We start from the raw sequence: 24,347 nt of genomic DNA on the forward strand, positions 1-24,347 counted from the left end.
TTGTGATTGCATGACATCACTTTTAAATGAAATTAAAAATAAAATAAAATAAATAAATACATTAAAAAAGTTAAATACTAGTAAGATACTTGTACATATTGGTTATTGTACTTTCTGGAGTTTGGATTCACCTTCTCACTCACTGCAAAAGTCTCACTGCGCTCCTTCCCCAGGGCGCGTGCCTGCCTCTTTCCGGTGTGACTGTTTAACGGGCAGCCGACGCTGCCGTCCCGGGACGCAGACTGTGGCAGCAGTGGTCAGGCTGTGGTCATGTTGGCAGCTTTACGCAGATATGATCACGCCTCTTTATAATCGTTTGGACTAAAACGTCGTGAGTATTTAATGAAATGTAGATGGTCAAACTTTGTGGCTTTGTGACTTTATTGTGTAAGTATCTACACTATTTTTCTAACTTTTGCGCTTGTGATATTAGCCTTAAAATCGGCTGTTTTCTTCTGTTTGTCTTAATTAAGTTCAGAATGTCACATCCACTTCTTAGAAGAACTGCCAGATGTATGAAACAAATTTCTTGGAGGAAGTTCATTTCATGGCTGGTCTCGCTGTTGACCCTGTGTCTCGTGCTGATGGTGAGCTTGAAGCACAGCGACACGAGGGGCCTCGTCATCACCGCTCATACACCCCCCGACCCCCAGACTTCTCACCGGTACAATGTGGACTGCGCTGCTATATACGACATGGATCCCGTGGAAGTTGGGAATGCTTTAGCTTTAAGAAGACACGTCGTGGAGGAGCGGGATGACAGCCTGGTTAATCTCACATCAAATTGCGACGTTTTTCTTGAGTCCAGAGGTTATAAAGATGTGTGCATATCCCAAGAGGAGAAACACTTCCCATTAGCATATTCATTAGTTGTGCACAAAAACGCACGGATGGTGGAAAGACTTATCAAAGCTTTGTATTCTCCAAGTAATATCTTCTGCATTCACTATGACGGAAAGTCTTCGGATGAGTTCCGCTCAGCAATGGAAGGCTTGGCCCGGTGTTTGCCAAACGTTATAATTGCCACAAAGATAGAAAGTGTCTTTTACGCCAGCATCAGTCGATTAAAGGCAGACTTGCACTGTATGTCAGACCTTTTGAAGTCAGAAGTTCAGTGGAGGTACATTATCAACCTCTGCGGACAAGACTTCCCCCTCAGAACCAATATTGAGTTAGTGTCCGAACTAACTAGATTAAATGGTGGCAACATGTTGGAGAGCAGCAGACCCACCGAGGCCAAGAGGGACAGATACAAATACCACCATCAAATTCAAGACGCCAACTTTGAATACCAGCAAATACCAGTCAGAACGGATCAAGAGAAGGCACCGCCACCACACGGGATTGAAATGTTTATTGGCAACGCGTACTTTGTCCTGTCGAGGGAATTTGTGGAGTATATGCAATCATCAAATGTGGTGAAAGATTTCCTGGCGTGGTCCGAGGACACCTACTCTCCAGACGAACACTACTGGGCAACACTGGCGCGTCTGCCCGGCGTGCCAGGGGGGATTCCGAGGTCGCAGCCAGATGTCACTGACCTGATGAGTAAAACTAGGCTGGTCAAGTGGTCCTACCTGGAGGAGAGCTTGTACCCGCGCTGCACGGGGGAACACGTCCGCAGCGTGTGCGTCTACGGAGTGGGGGAGATGCGCTGGCTTCTCAACTATGGCCACTGGTTTGCCAACAAGTTTGACCCCAAAGTGGACCCTATAATCATTCAGTGCCTTGAGGAGAATCTGCAGAAGAAGCGAACGTTATTGCAGTCTCTTGCTTCACCTGGTTGTTATTGAGAAAACTGTCTCATTTTGATGATTTATGTTTTATATTATTATTATATTATTATTATTTTATATTATTTATATTATTTTTTCATATTAAAGTATCTATAGTGCATACACAATGTAGTGTGTGTACTATAGTAGTTTGGAAGTACATCATGTAATAAGATGAACCCTTTGTCTTATGTCTTATTACATTATGTACTAAGACATTGACCAATCCCTCAACACAATCATGCAGGTTTACTGATCACTGATAAATGATGTACAAACTGTGGGTATGACGCCAATATGGAATAATTGAGATGGGGCAGGAAAAATGTATGTTGCTAATGTGCTTTCTTGGGTTTGTGGGCTTGTGGACAGAATCTGTATTATAAATGATTTGTTTCATAATTTGTGTTTTTTTTTCTCTCTTTTCGACATTTCTATATGAAAAAAAATGATGTAATTATTGGGTCAAATGGCCTCTTGCCACACATCAGACAAACACATGACATGATCACACCTGACACCTGATTGTCTGACAGAGTGGGAGTGTTTGTGACCGACTGAAGAGCTCGTGGCGCTGGGACCCAGTATGAACACGAGCCACCACACACATAAGAACATACATACAATATTGTTACATTTGTGATGTACAATCCTGTACTTTGCCTAAAATAATTATTGAATAAAGCGGTAAAGCTGAAACCATGTTCAGAAATATTATTTTAACAGACTCCGTTGGGCTTCTGTACTTTTAGAGGAGAATAAGCACCATTTCATTTTGTTTGAAGTGTAACATTGGAAACAAACATTTTGTCCCCAATCAATCTTTTCACTTCCCAGTTTTACACTTTTTTCCCCCAGTCTGATCTTTTCATTGTTAGTTTGCACTGTTTCCAGATTGATCTGCACAATGCTGGTGTTTGTCAGTATAGTCCATGTTGATACTAAGTGCACTTTGTTGACATACAGTAAATCATTCCTTGATAATGATTAACTACCACATTGATATTCAATCAGTTTGATATCTTAGTGGTGAATATTCTGCAGCTGTTGTCAGGGTGTGCCCTGCCACTGCAGTCAGTTTACAGTTTCACACCTACTTAAACTTCTGTTTTCTCTCATAACTCATCTTAAAGGCACACTGCGTAACATTTTGGACTATACTTTTGCCATCAGAACAAAATGATCTTAAAGGTCCTATACCTGATTTTTTGATTGCAAACAATGAAAGAGGAAGCCACTAAATTAAAATGTTAGTTGTGGTCGAAGCTCATTCATAACTTCCCTAATATATGTGTAGCATCCAAATTCTTAACAGGGACATGTTTATAGGCACATTTCACAACTTGCAGGGTCACTTTTCAGGACCACTTTCACAAAAATGTTAGAAAAAGAGCCAGAAAGTTTATCAAGTTGATGCAAATGTTTTATAATTTGATACACACTGTTCTCCATAAACGCTGGAATTTACAATTTACTAAAGGAGGACAAAATACATTTCATTCCATTTCTAGAAGTAAAATCAGGTATAGCTCCTTTAATGACCAGCTCAACACAGAAAATGCTATTTTTGCAGTGGTTAATCAAAGAATGGATTTGGATGAAAACATTTAAATCTCAAATTCTGCTGACTTTAGTCACATCTCCATGGAGACGAGCTGGAGACGTACCCGCTCCCTGTAAAGTTAGTCATGTTTTTGGAGAGGTGATCCGCTCACAGCACATGCTTGTACATTTATGAGGTGTTTTTTTTTTTGGTCATAAAATAAATGCTTGTGTTTCAGTTTTATTTATTGGGTAAAATTCTACGCAGTGTGGCTTTAAATTCTGTGTTTATAATTCTGTGTGTTATGGCAGTGGTTCCCAAAATGGTGTCTGGGGAACCTTGGGACCTCCAAAGTTTGTACACAACAAGGGCTGAAATGGAAATTAAATGTGCATAGAAAGAGCTCACAGTGTATCATAAAAGTATCATAAACAGTGAATTACATGGGGGGCTGTGGGATCTTGGAATCGATTAGAGTCCCTTGAGTAAGTAAGTGTTTGTTTTTTGTCATTGTACAAGCGTACAACGAAATAGTGCCCTGCATGTTTATTGGAGGTTGCTGAAACTCACACCTGGAGGAACCCTGGCTGACTGCCCTCTGTCTCCTCTGATGTCTGAAACGGTGCAGCACTTCCTCCTGTATCCTGTCCCCAGAGTCTCTCTGTGACCATTCAATCTGAGCTAGAGCATAATGAGAGGTTGAAGTTAATCATAAACTGCTGTGTGTTTAGTGATAATGGCACTCCTGAAATGTGAGTACGTATTATTCAGTGTGAAGGTGTCAGCTGCCATCTTTTTAAGGTGTGCCTGCTCAGAATTTGCGGTTGAGAAACTGTGTTGTAACCTGTTCAATTACTCTTCATTGAGAAATACAGGGTGTAAACCAAAGCCATGCACCACCACATCATTAATGGTTTACACTGTCCAGCGCCCATTGTGAGTCAACTTGTTCATCTTATGCAAAAGTCTCAGTTGTGTTTGTGATTGGGCAATGACATTTCTGAGGCAAAAATAAACAGCAAATGAAACAAAGTCCCTCTAAAGAAAACCAAAGGCCATAAACAGGAAAAGTCCCTTATTCATCCTTTAACAATAATGCATTGGTCTCATACAGCGATTTTCCACATGCTCAGTTGTTTCGTGCATTATTCATTCACTCCATACTCATGTTGGTAAACCATAGTAGCCACATTAGTTCACATAGTCAAAAACATATGGGATTTAACAAACTCTGGTCAAACGTTCTTCATTGTTTATGGTGCAAACTGAACATACTAAAAGTACCATTGAGAGCATGACCCCTGCATGGTTATTCGACAAAGAGCAAATCCATTTACGGTCAAAACAGTTCCACTGTGCTGTAGTGCAGGGCAAAAGTGGAAAATAATGACCCCAATTCAGGCCCCTTCCCTCTGTGTGAGAACCACGAACCACTAAGCCACTGTGAGACCTGGATTTAGGACTACTACTAGTCTATTTCCCAACTTTTTAAAATGGCAAATGGTCCCATTCTCTCACCTCTGGTTCCTGACCCACAGTTTGGGAACCACTGATTTAGAACAAAAATAGGACAACGCCTTGATTAATCAGTGTAACAACACCGTAGATTGACTGAGATGCGGGGCCCTTGCGGCTGCGGGGGCCCTATGCAACCTATGCATAGTTTGCCTATAGGAAAAAACAGCTCTGAGTATACTGGTGGTGTGCTGACACATTTTGCAGTATTTTCTTCTTCTTCTTTTTTACTATAACCATGCAAAATGTGCTATAAGTAAAATAAGTAGGCTATAATCAAAGAAATGTATGACCAAATAAATGTGATAACAGGTGCAAACTCATTCACTGAAAGCTTCTTTTGTGCTGTACAACACACATAAAACCCTGTCTGTTTGTAAAAGAGAACAGCTCTTTCCCTGCATAAACTCATTTTGGCATTAACTTCCTGTCTCGTTCTTTCCTCATAATGTTACATGGCCTCAATATATTTCCTCAAATCTAAATTCAGTCGGCCGTGGCTTTCTATGCAGAGTCTGGCAGACCACACACAGACTGCAACTGTTGTATTCACTGCTCTATAACCTGTTGCAGCGCCATGGTGATAAGATTATTGTGATCATTCGTGGCGGGCGGGGATATTGTAATTATAGAATCATAATTTATTACTTAACTAAAACTCATCCTTATTATTTATTTGCTTTGCGTGTTTTCGTTTTGGGCGGAGTTTGTTTCAGCGTTTGCTCAAGTAGCGTGCAGTGGCAGCGTGAAGCCACGTGAGGGCGCTGTGGTTATTCCCATGATAAACAGTTGTTGCCAATGTCCCTTTTCCCTCTTTTGTCTTCGTTTTTTTTTTTTTTTTCCTTCGGTTTTGTGCCCAAGCTGTCAAAACCGTCAGAACCTATCACAGCATCAGTGACAGGTCTGAGTCGGGGGAGGGCTGTAAAGAGAAGAAGTGGGAATAAGTGGCAATAAAAAAGTGTTTTTGAAGCTGTGATATTTGACTTTAAGTTATTAGATCGTGATATCGTGTGAAGGCGTTGTAGTTTGTGTGTTGTCTCATTCAACAGAAGTATTGCAGACCTACATAGATCTATCAAAACAAATGATGGTCAATTACCAAGTGCTTTTACTGAATTTCACCTCTGTGCCCTGCTGTGCCCACATGAACATAGCCAGATCCTCCATGCTTCTCCTATATGCGGTTTATAGCATAAGCATCACTTTATGGCAGCCGTGGCCCTTGTGGACCTTGAGAAGGCATGATCAATCTCAGGGTGACATACTAACAGTCTCCGCCAGAAATCTCTTTCAGGAGTCACAACTTTATTCCTTTCTTTAATATGAACATACACCATCCACAGTTCCCATCTGGTGAGGCTTCCAGACTCACCTTCAACATTTCATAGCAAAGCTGTGACACAAATAGTGGATATTCATTTCATTGTATTAAAGGGATATTTCAGGATGTTTGACATAGGGCCTCATTTCCTAGTTATCCAGAGTGTTGATGATTTCTGGAGATATATTTTTCTTTTGTAATACATGCAGTTCTTATATTTGAAGAGTTTTGCGGCGCTAGGCTAGTGCAAGGCTAGTGCATTTCTATGGTATCAGCTAGCCTGCATTAATCAACAACACTCTGGATAACTAAGAAATGAGGCCCCGTGTGAAAAATCATGAAATATCCCTTTAAGGCAAATATTTATGAAACAGAATATTCCTTCGTACAGCTCTGTTGACTTAGGCCCCGATCACACCACCGAGTATCTAAAACTATTGAAAATATTCAACATTTGCCAAGACTCACGACCCACTGAATTTTCTTGCGACCCACTTTTAGATCCCGACCCAACGTTGAGAACCACTGTTATTAAAGCTCATGTGCAAATTTTCAACCCTTTTTTAGATTACAGAACATGAGAACGACTCTGGCCCAACTTCAGCCACTGTTTCTGCAATCCTATTTTCTTATTTACTGAACAGCTGAATGTGTTTTTTGTTTTCAAAGGCCACATGTGTCAGAGAAATGATCTGAATTCAAGAAGCAATCGTGGTCAGCCGTGAAATCACTGAGCCCTGAACTCTTCGGGTCCTGAAATGGTTCTTTTATCAGTTCAGTATTCAGTGATTGAATTGTTTTGTATTGTATTTGTATCACAGTTTTATTGAAAACAGAATAAACATTGCATCATCTTCTCTTTTATTATTAATCCGTGTCCTTGTTGGGCATGTTTATCTAAGGTCTTTAATACAATGTATTTTGTGGTTAAAAAAATCGAGCTGCAATTTATCCAAGAAAGAAGCCACGAGATAGTCTCCAACAAAAGTGCAGGTTAACTTATCTGCAAAAGTGAATTAGCAGGATTATCCTTATTGAGTTCAATTTGAGCATAGTTTTGGTCCTGATTAATATGAATATTATATATTATATTTTTTGTTTACATGTGACATTTTTCAACAACAGAGCTATGGCAATATTCAGAGGAGGTATTGAGTATTGAAATTGTGATCATATTGTGCAGCCCACAATAGTAATAAATAGCGGTAATTATCAATTAAAAATAAAACAAACTAAATCTATTGGGAATGGGAATATGTCTGAAGCAAAAGTGAGAGTTGAGGTTGGTTGCGTCCCCACAATACTGTTTGGGAACAATATCTGTGTTGTGATGGGGGATGGGAAACAAGTGGGTGATTTATAACTGCAACACCAGGTCTCTTCTCTCTTCCCAGAGCAGCCCTGCAAACACATCCATTACCAAAGCACTGATGGTAATGGCATTGTGCCGCGCGCCTGCAGTGGAGGGACCTCAGCATGCACTGTGTATGCATGTGTGTGTGTGTGTGTGTGTGTGTGTGTGTGTGTGTGTGTGTGTGTGTGTGTGTGTGTGTGTGTGTGTGTGTGTGTGTGTGTGTGTGTGTGTGTGTGTGTGTGTGTGTGTGTGTGTGTGTGTGTGTGTGTGTGTGTGTGTGTGTGTGTGTGTGAGAACCGGCTAGTGATAACTAGCTGCTGGGTGAACGGGAGGTGAAGGTTGCCAAAGCTGTGCAGGTTTCCTTACACTCCCCTGTGCATTTAGCGTGCAGCCTCAGTATATGTGCATGTGGACGCAGCGGTGCATGTATACGGGGGCCCCACCGCTGATTTGTTTATGGACCCTCACAGAGTATGGTCTAATTTCCAATAACCTGCCCTCCTTCGAGTCATTTTCCCTGTGTGGCTTGCTCTGCTGGAGATTCCGAACTGCAGATATAAAACAATAAAGGAAGAAGTGAGGGGAAATACTCCAGAGAGAAAACACAGGGAGAAATAAATATATATAAGAGAGCATGGAGCACTTCTCTGTAATGGACAGGCCAGAGCTGAAACCACATCCTCCTCGGCATGTGTGTGTCTGCCGGTGTGTGCGCGTATTAGCCTGTACATTAAAACCAGTCAGGGGGAAAATGACTGCAGACCTGGGCCGCCACGAGCCCACCTGGCCCACAGTGAGAGGGGGATAAAGAGGGGAATTAAGGGGAGAGGGTTTTGGGGGGGTGGGGGACCAAGAGAAACACAGGTTACAGTCAGACGTTCAGAGCATTTCTCGACCTGAGCCTCAGAGCTGTGTAAGACACCAGTCTGCATATCGACAGTTCAACTCTTTTAATTATTGTTGCCCATTTATTTATTCTTTTGGGCTCACCTGGGATTATTTATGTATTAAAAAAATCCTTACCCTGCGCTACAGATAAGCTCATGTAAATGATCATGTGTAAAAGTGTAGCATGTGTAGTAATGGGTGTCATACATTGTGGGCTTCATTTATATTTTAAGCACCGCCATACGTTGAGGCCGTTACAAACTGTACTTAGAAAGTGGTCAACGAAAGTGTCAGTTTATAAGTAAATAGATCATGTCTGATGTTTCACATAAAGCTAATATACTATCAAGTGCAAAGGTTTTACTTCACAAATTAATTGAAATAAATTTCAAAACAATTTTCCATTTTTATTCAGTTTTGCTTTCTTAATCTTAAGAAATGCCAAAGTGCTCCAGTACTGCCATGGGAATCCCTTTTATATTTGTTAGTTCTTAGTACTTTTTGTTCTCACAAGTCACAGAGTCTCATGTTCCAAACCCCACAACTCCAATATTCGTTTCTATTGCTGATGCGGTTCTAACAACAAAGAGCAAACTGCAGACAATAATAGCTCAAAATAGCTCAAAATCCAGTAACAAGCAATCAAATGGGCAGATTTCAAACTGAGATAGATGAACGTGGTTAGAAGGAGACCACCATGATCAAATACACAGCAGAGTGATATGCCTTCACTGCTTTTTTTTTTTTTTTACTGAAAATCCTATCTCAAAATACGAGAGTACTGAATATGCCATACAATACAGCAGAGTCTAGTATAAACATACAGAAATTGAACTCCAAAAATGGCTTCTTTGAAAGTTATTCAGCATCTGCATCTATTCATATCCGCCATGTAGTTTTGCAGTTTGCGCAGTATAAAGATATAACAATTTATTTTGAGTTGTAAGAGATTTTTATTACCAGTGCTATGTACATAGAAATTTTACAGACCCCTTTAATTTTTTATTGAGCACACACTCATTCACACCTTGCAACACTCATACATATTGCACGCCTTGCTCACAGCTCATGGTATACACACACACACACGCACACACGCACACACACACACACACACGCACACACACACACACACCAAAACACAGCAGTGGTACTTCAGTGAATCACACTTAAGACACATTCTTCAAGATCTGATGTGACGCCCTAACGAATAGGCCTAAGTAATGGCCTCAATTGGTCATGTCAAGTAGAGCCAGCTCATGAGGGAAAATCAGCATCATAAGTGTTGTATGAAGTAAATGTTTATCTGAAAGTATAAAACAAAATTCAAATGTATTACACAAAAGGGTTTCAACAGAATATTATCTTTGCTTCTTGGCTTGTACAGTTTGTCTCCCTGCACTCTTTGTACTGTGAAGAAAATATTGTGCCCTTTTACAGCAGCTCCACAAAGGCTAGACCTTCAAACCAAAGCCCTGGAACCGTAGAGAATTATATGTGAGTTTCTGATTGCTGCGATACAAAGATTCCCACCTACACACTAGATTCAGTGCTGTTCTGCACATGGCCACTAGATGGCAATGACTACTTCAGTGCAGACTGTGGAAATGTCACAGATGTTGTCTGCCCCCTCTTTTGTTTTCTCTCTTTAGAGGAAAGAGACCTCAGCTGTTGAAGGAGATTCTCCATTATAGGTTCAATGTTCTTTTGAAAATCATTTCCATTAAAACATGTTTTTTAAAAGGGACAGTAACAAAAGGAAGGTCAGGTGAAGCAGTGCGCGGAGCACAGCTATCAGGGCCGCCTGGAAGGGTGTGAGGTTTGTGTGTGTCACAGTCACCTAGTCCAAGTGTCTTTATAATTGTGTCCGTGTTTTGAATAATGGCACACACATCTTTTATTTAAGCTTTGATCAGGAATGCATTTAGTGCATCTTATGAGCAAAGACAGTGGCAAGGGTTTGTCCAAGACCAAGTCGATGCCATTAAGTAATAAGTACTGTATATGACCAGTAGATAAAGCATTAACCTCTCAGTTGACCTAAAACAGAACATGCCTTTGTCATATATAATTAATTTGTGTTTAGACAAAAGCATGAACTTGACTCTTTGTTTTAAATGATGTTTGGGTAGCGTCCAGTGCTTCAGAAATAATACCAGATGTAAAGGAACAGGGATGGTACACTGAAGTAATGGGGGGAGTGAGGGTGTCCCCTTTGGCGTCATTTTCTCTCTACAGTGAGACTACAGATACAGCCTTCACACACATGGAGGGGAACTTTGGGCACTTTGCTGGATGGAGTTGTAGAAATATTTGTCATATTTCAAGTACGTTAATCCAGGCAGGGTAATGACTTTTTCCAAGTTGTCCTGACCCATTTAAAGTGGAGTCAGTTCATGAGCAGTGACAATCAGTCCTTTGCAGAAATCTCAACATTACTCCAGAATATGGATTTAGTCAGTTCATCTCCTGAATTCGATTAGGCCTATTCAGTCCATTACCAAGCTGTAGTCTCTCCCATCTCCTGGCCTTGATGGGACATGGGAGCACTGTAGCTGGAGTTACTGGCTAAAGAGAAAGGGGGGCTGGGTCCACCTCCATATCCCTCTCCTGGGACAGTCTGTAAGCCGGGCTCTGGACTAGGTGACTCTGCATGGGAGATCATGTCCGTGAACCTTTGGTCTTCTGAGGGGTGGTGCCCCGAGCCCTCCATGGCCCCTGGTCCAGAGGCTAACAAGTACGGGGACTCTGCTGGAGACTGGGCTTGAGACGAGGGAGGACCATGTGGGAAGAAGTCATAGTTATTCCCTGCACCATAGTAGTCTCCTTGGTACTCTGTGGACAGACAGATATGCGTTCACTGCATGAAATTGCTTTGTTACAGTTTTACATTACACAGTATGGACTGATAATTAATGTACGCGGAGAATGCTACACCGCAACCTAAATGATTGAATCCATCATGTCCCATTTCTTGTAGCTCCATTTCAGTGAGCAACTTCATTCCCCAGCTCCTGACTTTTGCACACCACATTTATCTGGCATGTTGCTCGGTGTAGAGCACTAAAACCTTTACTATTAAGTGGAAAATGATATTGGATTTAGTATATTTGCACATTCAAAATACAACATAGTTAAATTCAGATTACTCACACCTCCAAATGTGTAAAGTTAAAATGAATAGACAACGTAAGAACAAAAGAAAACCTTGAATAGTCTCTGGGCCAAAAAAAAAATCTTTTATACGCTTTGAAAAAAAAATGCAACACACGAGCTTAACACCAGATCAGCATAATGAACCAATTAGAATACAAAGTGAAGATTTCAATAAACATTTGGCAGAATAACATTTTACCAACAACACATCACTATCCTATAGAATGTATAAATGAATGTGTGATTCTAAAATAAAAGCATACTTTTATGGTAATGTAAAAGCTGTGATTCCCGTCATACATGTATGAGGCGGGTGTTTGATTGGTCTCCCTCGTATGTGTTACCCTGACAGTGTTCACATGAGCACTGTACATGTGAACACTGTAAAGAAAGTTACTTTTTCAAAACGTACACAATTGCACCAAAGCAATCTTGAACAAGATTTGAATAAGCAAGTAAAAGTCAAAGAAAATGTGTTTTTGTCTCTGAAATTATTTATATATACGGTGCTATATATATACGGAATGGATTAGGTAATACTGTTGTCTTTGCGTCAGGCTAAACATACGGCAGTTGCATTTTTACCTTGTGAATATTTAGCTGCTCTTAAAATGTCGTCATATTTATATATATTTAAGTACTGCAGCAGAGTTTAGCATATTTGAGTTTTTATCATTGAATTCTCAGAATGTTTGGATGTGATATTGTGTTTGCCCATTTCCATATCTAACGCAGTATAATTGGTACTAGTGGACAGCATGCTTTCATAATCATAAAAAAGAAAGTGTTACCTCCATAATAGCTGTATGCCCCAGGTCCAAGGATGTCCGCGTCCTCTATCCTCCCACCCAGGGGCCTCATCCGCCTGGGGCCCCGGAAAAACGCATGTCGCCGGGCCCCCAGGGCACTCAGCTGCTTCATTCTCCGTTCTTTCGATCTTCTGTTCTGGAACCAAACCTGAGATCAACAGAAAGTAACATGTCAGCAATTTTTCATTATTATTTTCTGGAATGAAGGAATTTGTGCAATATTTAGAAATATTTTACAAGGTTTTTTTTAATTTATTGCATAATGGAACACCATTCAAAAAAAATATATGATATATACGTCTCCAATTAGCTTTGAGAAATGCTTTAGAAATGGTTCCATACATGTTGTCCAAACAAAATAATGCAATGTACTCGAGAAGACCAAGTATCTAAATTAGACATCTTATGTTCAGTTGGAAAAATATGACATTATGCAGCAAGTTTATTCTATTTTACAGCCATTTTCCCTTCACTGTAATTGTTAAAGTACTTCTGCTGTTGAACAATGGGATTACTGTAATAGGTAGAATGTAAAGGTTCAAATAGAAACTATAAATCCGAGTACAAAGGGCTAATCACAAACGTTAAGTGAAGTGATCTGTGAGGAACAAAGGCAGATTTTTTTTCCCCCACCATATGGAAGAAATTTTTTGCATCATAAACTCAAAACACATCTCGTTTGCCTTTGCTGCATAATGATGTATGTTCACACCAGCCTGGTCTACACCAGAGGCATGCATCCCACTGTGCTGCGCAGATTAACAAAAACACACACATAAAACAGCAAAACAAAAAACACCTCCAAACCACTTAGACATCGCTCTCTGTACTCAGGCAGCATGGCGACACCTGCTTATGAGAGAACAATCGTCTAACTGTAGGCTACATTTTTATGGAAATGCTCCTGCTCCCCTCGAGAGAGCATTGCTTAGGGATTACACACTCGGGCGTCTAGAGGCAGCTCACGGGGCTCCCAGCATCTACAGCAATTTAACAAACGCTGCCTCCATTTTGGCCCGCGACTGATCCAAAGCCCGGTTACCTGGTGGAAGGCTGGGTATGATATATTGATTGATTGACCAACTGGTGCACGGACTGATGGAGCAGAGTGGATGCACCTCATATAGAGGGGGTTGGTTTTTATCTGGGGGGGGGGGGTTGGATTATGTGTGTGTGTGTTTGGGGGGGGTGGCTGTAAGTGAGTAAGAGGTGGGAAAGGGGGGAGGGTGTTATGTAAATCTGTGAAATCAGCGATAATTACAGTGAGTGCATAAAAAGCCACATCACAGTTGGCAGAGCGGGCGCTAATCATCCTGACACAGTCTGAACCAGACACAAGTGCGGCTCTGTTTGTTTGTGCTTCGAAGGGACGCGTTTAGAGAACAGAGACGCACTGGTCACTCGGTTAATGTGGAAACAAAACTGATCCTATGCTCATTAAATGGTAGTGTGCGTCATTATTAGTCAGTCACATCGAATTTAAACAATAGGCGACAACAACAATAATGATAATAGCCTAATAATAATAATATTATTATTAATAATAACAACAATTATTATTTTATTATAATTATCAGGCTATTAATATTGTTATTATTTTTGCTATTAATATCATCTCGGTATCTTATTATTGGTGCGTTAACCGCGTTACTTGGATACTGAGATATTGGGCCATGGCTTATTCCGTAGCAACATCCTGTTCAGTCCAAGGACTTCATTAAATAAAAGTGATCAGAGGAGCTCACTTGAATAACACGCATGTTCAGGCCCGTCTCCTGCGCCAGCTGCTCTCGTATGTGCCGCGTGGGTTTCGGAGTTGCCACGAAGGCGGCCTTTAGCGTCTCCAGCTGCTTGGCCTTGATGGTGGTCCGCGGCCCGCGTCTCTTGGTACCAGACGTCTGCTCCTCGTTTTCGATGTTGTTGGACTCCTTATCCGAAGACGTGGAGTTGTCGGTTTCTTTAATGTCATCCTGAATCGGGTCCGCCAGGTCTGGAGATAAACTTCTGTCTGTGCACGAGGACACTGTGGACACGAGCACACTAAGGTCACGTGACACGTAGCAAAAATCGATTCGTGTCATAAAACAAAAATTACTAATGGGCGTAACGCTGATAAATCAGGACAAAAAAAGTATAATAGTATAATATAGTAATTAGTATAATTTCAGACTCAAGCCACGGCTTTATGATGAAACCATCCTATATGGAGTGGATTAATTTGGCCTTTTATTGGTCACAGAAAAAAAGATTAAAATTAAAGAAAGCAAACCGAGAAATAGATGGAAACCTTTAGCCTAAAGCCTTTCTCACCCGCTGAAGTGTGGAAACATAAATCACAGCGATAAATAGTTATGCTCAAAGACTATTCTATCTGATGATCAGATATCAGATGTAGCCTATCAGATGGGTTTATGCCATATGCTCATTGCAAAAAAAATAAAAAAAAATATTACAACAATTAAGGCTACCAGACCTCGTCTAAAATTGATCTCGTCGCCCACACTTCTTTGTCGTACAGCTATTTTTGATCTACGGTGTTTAGCCTAAATATTGTTCCCAGAAACGGAGACGTGAAATCGCTTAATTTATACCTGAATTAAGGCTGACCTCCTTGATGACTCCGGATGTCAAAAAATCTTCTTTGCACACAAACTTGTTTTCGTCGATGACATACAGCTCCTCTCCCGTGGACAGTTGCTTGTTACACACCATGCACGTGAAACAGTTCAGGTGAAACACTTTGCTCCGTGCTTTACGCACAAGGTCGTTTGGCGAGATTCCTTGCAGACAGCCTGCGCATTTTGTCCCGAAGCGCCTGCCAGAAAAATAAACATACATGTCAGTTCCTGTTATATTATATTAATTATGATATATGATAATATGTTATATTATATTGTATTATTATAGGCCTATTATGTGCTTATATAAAGCCTGAAGCAACCCATAAAACGCTGTTAATTATAGGGATGTAGCTCAAGACATTTGGAGCAGACAAACGGCTCATTTTGATGGAGATGCTTTGACAATAACCCCACGAAAAACGCATTAGTGACAATCAACACATTGTACCTACGGATATATTATGGGATTAGGCAGAGCATGAGCATCTAAGCGCGTGAAATCTGCTCCTAATCCATATTCACCCTTTTAATGCTGGTGGATACACACTCATTGCTGAGACGCACAAAATAGTGCCAACCCCATATTTCATTGGTGAACCATGGGGAATGCCTGTGGTGGATCCCTGTCTGTGGAGAAGCAGTGCACGGTACACTTTCGCAGTGGGCTCACAGCTGGACTTGGCTGTGACCGCAGGGCGCTGCTTAAGTCTCCAGGTTAACGCAAGCGCTCCTTTTGTGCGCTATTGTTTTTACACTAATGTGATCTGGTCTCCACAATCCCCATCGTATCACTGTCCCTTTTCTCATGCACCCTCCCATAAGGCCCCACGTCACTACACAACAAATGGATGTAATTAGCAGACTGCTTTGCCCAGCAAATGTGTCACAATTGAGATTCAGTGCTTGATGGGACATATGAGGGCCAAACCTGAGTCTTGCCAATTGTAGCAGCCCCATCAAAGACCGTGCGCTTTGAGTAGGCTAGCAATTTCATAAACACACAGGCACACATGGAAAAAGTCATAGAATGTGGCCTTAACCACCCTTTTCTGTCTCACAATTCTACTTGGACCATTTGAGAGATCACCATGTGGCTGATGCCTAAATGATGATTCTACGGTATGAAAACAGAAGAGCACCAATGTCCCGCGCGCAAGAAAAGGCCTTAAGTCAACTGTCAACACAAGCGTTTTGGTCATTGGATGTGGGCATAGAAATGCAATCATTGTTGATATTCATTTGCCAACACAGACCAACAATGTTCAATAGTGTAAAGTCAGAATCATATATATTCTTCTTTTTAAAGTCCTTGCACATCATCAGTCCTCTTAGTTATCTTCTATTGAGTTACCTGAAGAAGTCCATTTTACAGTAAAGCTTGCCGTCCCTGGAGAAGCATTTCTCCGTGAGGTTGCAGTTGCACTCGCAACACTGGACGCACTTGGCATGCCACGCTCTGTCGAGCACGTTGAGGAGAAAGCGGTCCAGAATTGGACGCTCGCAGCCGGCACAATGGACCATCATGACCCCGGCCTGCAAGACGCCGATGACAGCGTTGCTCAGACTGGCACCAGCCGGATTTCCGCGGAACAACGTCTTGGCGCTGGAAAATAGTCCGCTACACTAGAAACTGGACCCCGCTTAGAGGCAAAGCGGTGTCCACCCAAAAGTGAAATTAGTCCGGCTTCGGAAAGAGCACTGTCTTACCACTTGTCACAATCCTCAGAAAAAAGTAGAAACAAAATACGAGCGGCTCAAAACAATGGCATCGTACAAGATTATTTTGGTTCGCTTTGAATCAAATCTCTCATTCGGTAAAGTCTTCGTGGTTTCACCACCTTAGTTGTTGGACTCCATTCATTTCCCCAGCGCGGTTCTCGGCGTCGCCACTTTCTTGCGCATCGTTGTGCCAGAGTTATCAGGGTCTGAGGAGGCCGCACATTGGATGACGCCCCGCTTAATTCTCCAGCAGCAGCAGCCAATCAGAGTGCAGTTGTCATGGTTACGTGCTCGTAGCCTCCGCGCGGACCCAAGTCCCAATTTCCTCAACTCAAAACATGGCTGTGCACCCAGGCTGCTGCTCAGCAGGACTGGACTTTTACTCTGGCCTTAAACGCTACGACCACGGGATAAATCGGCCACAGGGTTTACTCAGAAAATGCAGAACGGGTAGAGATTAAACTTACCTCCACAGCTGATTTAAAGCAAGCAAGACAAAGATAATGTATATGCTGCTCCTGCAGCCTGGAGCCCTGTGCGAGGCAGGTGAGCCGGGGGGCGGGGGTCTTTTGTCATGCAGAAAGCTTTTTACAGGGAAATGTGATGGATTAGTAACAGGTCATCAATAGAGGAGTCCGCTCACCCGGTGCTTTAACACAGTGGCCACCAATCGAAAGGAATTTAAATATTTACCAACTGCCCCGTCTTACTCGTTTCTGTTAAGCAAACACGCACGAGGCTAATTCATGTCGAGGCTGAACCGCGGACGTGTGGAAGCATTAAGGGCATTTTAATGCTTCATTTGAATGACATTAGGTGCGAAGTCTGGCTCATTTTGAGTTGCTCAAGATAACATTTAGAGAGAATGTGCAAACAACAAAGCTTAATAGACAAAAGAAGACAAAAGTTAATATAGGCCTATAAGGCCTAACGGTATAGGCCTACTATATATCCTACAGAACAACTGAACTGTTGAACTTTGTTTTCTTTAATAGGCTTTAAAACAGGAATTAGCCGCAGTAAGCCTGCTATAGGTTTGTTCCTTTATTTCACTTTGCTAAATTGACACTCATATTAAAACATTTTAAGGAAAACTTGACAAAGTAACCTAATAAGCCTCCCTGAACAGTCAATAGGCTTAGGCTTCTATTTTATCATAGGTAGAATGAGGGGTAGCACTGGTCTAAGATTTCAGATTACATCACCTTATGTAAGTTCAGTAGCTGCTTCCTGTTGCCTCCACCATGTGAGACGTATAACCCGGAACTCGTACTTTAAATTAGGTCTGTCTCATGCACAGGAATTACAGAGCCAGCTTACTTTGACCATTGCTTGCGTTAAATGAACCTCACCTGTGAAGAAGACTATAGGAGCTGTCCGTGGTGCTGAAGGCTGGAAACACCAAGGACAGAAGGCGATTCATAATCACAGAGAGCACATCACACAGTCTATATTTAACAGATTCCGATATGATACTGTATGGCTCAAGGATCAGTGCTATACAAGCTGCTTTTTCAGCTTACTCCAAGGCTCTGCACCTTTTATACATGTTGTCTTTCTTAAAATCCTTTCAGCGATAGCTTGAACTGTGTGGATCATGTTTCTTTTGTTTGCTTGCAATGGGTTGAAATGGGTTGTTGGCAACTTTGTGGGCTCATAAAAAAGGAAAAAACATGATAAGATCAAAAATATATATATCTATATAAAAAACGCACAGTATATGTACACCTTGAAACTCAATTCAGTATTGTATTCAGTCAACCCCATTTGTTAAATGTAGTCTTGATTGGTCCTTTGAAAACCGTACACTGAAAAATGTCTTTCTATATCGTTATATTGGAGTATGGCTCATTATCATTCAATGCCAGACATTTGTAAAGAAAGCTCCACAGATTCCAGATCAAAACTAATCATCAAATCACAGAATGTTAATCTGAATTGTTTTGCCGATACTACAGACTAGTGAAAGTGTTACTTTAGGCCATCATCACATGCTACTCAAGGTCCAGTCATTAAAAATGAGTATCAGTCCCTTGCTAAACTAAGAGGCCTTCGCTTTTGCAGCATGTTGTTATTCCCCTGATTTATTCTATTTGTTATGTAATGCATGGTATACGTTTGAATAATGCACTTAGGTATTCATGTAATAAAACTACAATACATTAGAAAAAGTTTTCATTATACACAAAAAAGCTCCTGACTAAATGCCCCCTGTCTTAACCTCCACAGTGACAGGCAGGACACCTGAGCAGACCTCCCTCTCTTCATTCATTCACCCTGACCCGCCTGCATACGCCTAACACACATGTCTGCCGGAGACCACCTTCAGGGCCCCTTTTTGGCATGGACAGTCCCAGGAGAGAGGTTAGTATGATGGATGTCTGATTGGTAGCCCTCCCTTAGGGCCTCCCTCTCTGTCACCTCCTTGCGCTCTGAATTAAAAGGCCGTTTGTCTCCTGTGAGTCCTCAGCTGTAGAGCACCGCCTGCAATTTCACAGCACTCAGAGAGAGAGGGAGACCATTACACAGGAGCTTGTCAGGGGAGCCATCACAGCCCGGACACGCCTCAGGGACTTTCTCTTTCCCCTCTATCTCTCTCGGCTTCTGTCTCGTTCTGCTCAGCCCACCAACACCTCTATCTTACTGCAGCCAGCCACCACTGCCTCCTCAAATAGAGAGGGTTTTGTATGCTATATATGCATGAGCACACAAAAATACACACCTAACTTAGAGATAACATTCTCGATGTAACAATTCTAAAGGTTTAATATCTATAGTGTATAAGTTATTGACAATTTACCAGCTTCTGACAAAACCAAACAAAATGGGAATCTGATTTCACACAGTGCAGAAAAACGGCACAAAACTCAGCACAAAGTTGTGCCCACAAAATACAAACAAATTCAATAGAATATTTTTCATAGAGCATGCTTCTTCATATAGACTGAGGAAATGTCAAAGATGTACTATTGAACCCTTGTACAAACAGCATGAACTAATGTTTAATTAGAGAGTCATCCTGGAACTATGCCATAATTGTAATGTCACCTGGATTATATGCAGTACCTGATGCGAGCCTGAAGGAGCATCATGGGGCTCTCCTCTCGAGGATTCACTGCCTTCGGGAGGAGCCATTTTACTAGAATTAAACCTTTCAGCACATTGAGAAAGAAAATCTATATTTTAAAGTAATGATGATGTGTAAATTCATTTTTACTATAAAGCAAAGGTAAAACCAAAATGTTGGGTGAGGAAATAAAAAGTTGGACTGACAAAAATGAGCCAACCTAATGACTAATCGACAGAATTCTGTAGTGGAAAATGCTTTTTTTAATTGAAAGTTGAAATGAATTAGAAATTAATATATTGCATGAGCTTTGAAAACAATTTTGCTCTGTTGGGTAAATGAGGAGCAATCAATCAATCAATCAATTGTTTTGTATGGCCTAACAGGAGTTGCCTCACAGGCTCCACAAACAACAATGAAACAAAAACAAAAACACAATGGAATGTCCAAGGAAATGTTGTGTCCAGGCAATAAGGTCCAGACAGAGGTCATGTCTAAATAAGCGTCTGCAGCAGATGGAAACGTGCCGAGCCATCTCCCGTCCTTAGACCCTCCTACACGGCAAAGAAAAACTCAAAACCCAGTGGGAGTAAAGAGAAACCTCGAGGAGAACCACAGAAGGAGAGATCCACTCCCATGGACGGACAGGCTATAGATAGACCCAGGGCTGATGGGATTCCCTCTGCAGACAGGGCTCGATGCATGTGGAAGCACGTCCAGTCCTTGTAGGGATTCCTCCACGGATAGGGCTGAAGACTGCAATACCAACGTCCAGTCGGTCAGTTAATACTGGGGTAACAAGCAGCCAGCAGCAAGGCATCTGAAACAGAGGCCACTCCCCAGGGTGGAGTGGGACAGGGGGGACACCATGTGAATTGTGAACAGTCTACAGATAAAGGAAATATCAGAATCAAAAGACAAGGTGTATGCAGTGAGATGAGCTAGGGTTCAGTGCGCCCTAATTCCCCCAGCATTATTCCTCCTAGGGCAGCACTGCTTTGGCTGTGGGTTAGAGCTTTACCTATCTGACCTCCCCATGAGCTGATTCCAATAGGAACGTTTTGAGCCCCGTCGTAAATCTAGAGACTGTGTCTGCTCTTAAAGGGACTATACGGAGTTTAAAAATGTTAAGATTAAGTATTTTCCTCCCCCTTCATGGTCCAGCCATGTCCTAATGTGTAGAATGAGCCCAGACCTGTTCACCACAACTGCCTCTAAAATCCTGCACTGTCACTCAAAAAGCTGTTAATTCGGGTCTGAGGTGCCGTCATGCACGAGCTTAATATTGAACCTGCAGCAACGTTTAAGACCTGAGGTGGCAGTAGTGAGCACAAAAATGACGAACTTGCATCTAGTCCCTTTAAACATGAGCTACAATGAAAATATCGTCTTGGAGATAGATCAGAGCCATACCTTTTATTAAATGTGAGGAGCAGGATTTTAGATTTAATTCCAGACTGGACAGGAAGCCAGTGGAGAGACTTTAGCACAGGAGTAATGTGTTATCTTATTTTAATTATTTATTTATATGTTTATTTGATAGGGACAGAACAAGAAGCATTGTTACAATAACCGATGCCATGCTCATAGGCCGTATAGCTAAAAGCTAGTTCGCAGACCTGGTCCCTAAGACATAAAATCTACCTGAAAGCTTCTCAAAGGACTTTTAGGGCACGCTGGGAGTTACAGTAGTCCAGCAAATGCATGACTCTGTTTGGGGGTAGAGCATTTCAGAGTCTGGGGCCGACCACAGAGAAGGCCCTGTTCCCCCCGATTTTACGATTCATTCTTAGGCACTTCTGTTTTTCCTTGATCTAAACAGAAAAAAAATCTCTGCCAACCAAGCCTTGATGTCACCAAGACAGTCCAACAGGGGTGTCAGGGGTCCCGTGACTTTCTTAGATATCATCAGTCATCAGCATATAAATGATAACAAACATAGTGCAAATAATACTGGACCGAGGATTGAACCCAGAGGTGGAAGTGGAGTCCCCCCAGTTTGACGGAAAAAGACCTCCCATTGAGGTATGACCTAAACCATTCCAGAGCAGTCCCCCTGACACCCACACAGTGTTGCAAGCGGTTTAAAAGAAATGTGTGGCTACAAAGAATTAAAAAAAGAGGAAGGAAATAAAGTGGACAAAAGCCTGCAAATGCACCTTGTTGCCAATACATGAATATTGAAACCACTGTGGGGGAGTGATGGGCGTATTCTGCAGTCAACCTGTGTGCGGAGTGGTGTGACTTTTCTATGGAATAGTGTATAAAAAAAGAGGCTGGATGGGACGTGGCTAGTTTAAAGAGTAAAAGCCTGAGTGAATGGCGCCCGTGTGTGGAGTTCAGCCCCTGTCGTTGAGATATAATGAGGCAGATCACCTTCCACTGTGGGCCATCCTAATGAGCTAATGAATGGGGGTGCGCATTGCACCTTTGCCCTCACCTACTCTATTAATCAGAGTAGGGTCGCACACAGCCCGCAGGACCAGCCTCCTCCATCTGCAGCACTAATGGACCAAGCGATGGATGGAAGGTGCTTTTAGTTAAGGGGATGTGGAGAGGAACCAGGGAAGCACAGGAGTAGAGCATGTCTCTGTAACATTTAAAATCTGTTGAATATAAGGTCTGTAACTGCTCTCAGCCCATCTTCCGGATCCAGACTGTCCAACACTATTATATGGCAACGTTATTGTCATGACAAAATTAATAATAACAATTAAACTCTTGACATAAAGCATTGTATTTGAATAGCAGGGCAAAAGCAACCCAGTACTTTTTTGTAAGGGAAAACTCCTGTACGACTGAGAGCTTGCATAAACAGTAGTGAAGCCTGTACCGTCGCTCTCCTTTTGTATGATGCAGATTCCAGTGCTATGGAGAAACATGAATATTGTAATGATGCTTTAATCTGTTAAATTGTAAAAACATGACTTACAGACATTTACTCTGAGGAAGAAATGCCTTTTTTAAACAAATTTAAACAAACAGATACACTGAAAGAACAATAATTCAGTGCCAAAGACACTGAATCAAATACAAGTTAATTATATATTCAGCGTTTTAGCTGCAGTATGTATGCAGCACTGCAGCGGCATGGCCTTTTATCGTGCAATGAGGAGGTATCCAGGCAAGTCTCACAGCCTCACAAGTCTTGTATTCCCACTATTGTTTTGACTAATGTTCGTTCACTGGAGAATAAGACGGATTATATTCATCTGCTACGCTCTTCCCAGAAGATGGTGAAAGACTGTGGAGTGGAGGGAGCTGTGCAGGAGGAAGGAGGAGGTGATCAGTGCAGGACACCACGCTCTGGAACTGGGACAAACCCAGGAGGCGGTGCAGCATTTCAGAAGTGCACTGAAGGCAGCCAGACAGTTTTCCTCCAGGTGTTCCAGTTTCCCCGACCTCTAAAATCATGCTGGTCAGGTTGGCCCACAAGGACGGCGCGCAGAGTCGCAGCGGCTCAGGACTAACATAACATTTACGCATGCGCTCAGTCAGACAAAAAGACCAAAGATGTTGTTAGCATTTAGCATCTCCTCCTCTCCTCTATTTAAAAACGGTTATTTGAGTAGTCACATGATCTAAGTATAGTCATTCACACCTACTTGGTCATAGTAAGCTACTGTTGTAGCCATAGTTGTCCTTGGGCAGACTGACAAAAGCTAGGCTTCCAATCTGTGCCATCAGTCCCCACGATCACTAATCACCTGTGTTGGCGAGTAATGCATTACTAAGTAAGCCACTACTGTAATTAGTTACTTTTTAAGTAATGTATTACAAATATAATACATTATATTTGTAATACATTAAATTCTTTCTATTATAGTACAAACAATATTCCTTCTATTATATAATAGAAATACTATTGTATAGTATAGCTGCTCAAATGGGAGGATTTGTCCTGATGCCCATGTGGAGCATAAATCTAAACAGCCAGACCTGATCCTTTTTTTTAATCCTTTTTAAAAGTAATTGGTAATCAGTAATCAGATTACTTTTGAAATAAAGTAAGCAAAGAAGTAACTAGATACTTCTAGAATCAGTAAGTAGTAGTTGGATTACTTTAAAGGAATAATCCCACCAACACTGCCTCCCACTCACACACTACATTCAAACAGACGGTGGGTGGTGTGTGATTATAAAGGTCAAGTGCTTCACTTTTGGGCTCTTCTAGTTTAAACATCAGTTTATCTGTTTATCCAAAATAACAGAAAAGGAAAAGCTCAGATAAATGACGTCCAGCATGTGCACGATGGGGCTGCAGCGGTCAACAAAACAAGCAGCCAGGAGAACAGGAAGTAAGTCTAGACACTGCAACCACCCAGCAGCAACTCTAATATTTAGTCTTAATTTTAGTCAAAGTCATATTTTTGCCGACTAAAATTGGACTAAAACTTAATAAAAAGTTTTTCATGAGACTAAAACTATAACCAAAATTCCCAGATATTTTAAAATATGACTTAACAAAAATGAAAAGGAAAGTCTAAAAAAAAACTTCCACTGACAGTCTGAAAATCATATAAATTCACTGCCAAATGAACAGGTCTGAGCTTTGTTCATGTGGGAGAAGCTGCACAAA

At 41.6% G+C, this 24,347-nt stretch overlaps 2 protein-coding genes and 1 long non-coding RNA gene across 5 annotated transcripts in view; 2 read left to right on the plus strand and 1 right to left on the minus strand.

Moving 5' to 3' along the window:
* Window positions 1-584: 584 nt before the first annotated feature.
* On the plus strand, window positions 585-1,793 carry LOC306959319 (beta-1,3-galactosyl-O-glycosyl-glycoprotein beta-1,6-N-acetylglucosaminyltransferase 4-like; the record flags this gene model as incomplete). The annotated part of the gene is made up of 1 exon (XM_079551407.1): window positions 585-1,793. One exon carries the CDS (start codon window positions 585-587, stop codon window positions 1,791-1,793), a length of 1,209 nt encoding a protein of 402 aa, XP_079407533.1.
* Window positions 1,794-9,317: 7,524 nt separating this feature from the next.
* On the minus strand, window positions 9,318-16,894 carry lhx5 (LIM homeobox 5). Its single transcript, XM_079551946.1, has 5 exons — window positions 16,334-16,894; window positions 14,953-15,176; window positions 14,107-14,384; window positions 12,344-12,509; window positions 9,318-11,231 (listed from the first exon to the last, which is right to left on the minus strand). The coding sequence occupies exons 1-5, from the start codon at window positions 16,504-16,506 to the stop codon at window positions 10,894-10,896; spliced, it is 1,179 nt and encodes a 392-aa protein (XP_079408072.1). The 5' UTR covers window positions 16,507-16,894; the 3' UTR covers window positions 9,318-10,893.
* A 159-nt stretch (window positions 16,895-17,053) lies between these two features.
* LOC306959581 overlaps window positions 17,054-24,347 on the plus strand; it is a 44,264-nt gene continuing 36,970 nt past the window's right edge. The window contains exons 1-3 of one of the 3 annotated variants that reach the window (XR_013792628.1): window positions 17,054-17,247; window positions 18,931-19,065; window positions 22,999-23,175. This is a non-coding gene — a long non-coding RNA (uncharacterized lncRNA). Of the gene's footprint in view, window positions 17,248-18,930; window positions 19,066-22,998; window positions 23,176-24,347 lie in introns of those variants that run through there. The other 2 variants (XR_013792629.1, XR_013792627.1) reach the window with 2 other exon arrangements.

This window comes from Gobius niger (genome assembly GCF_951799975.1).
Source record: "Gobius niger genome assembly, chromosome: 2".
Classification (NCBI taxonomy): Eukaryota; Metazoa; Chordata; class Actinopteri; order Gobiiformes; family Gobiidae; genus Gobius; species Gobius niger.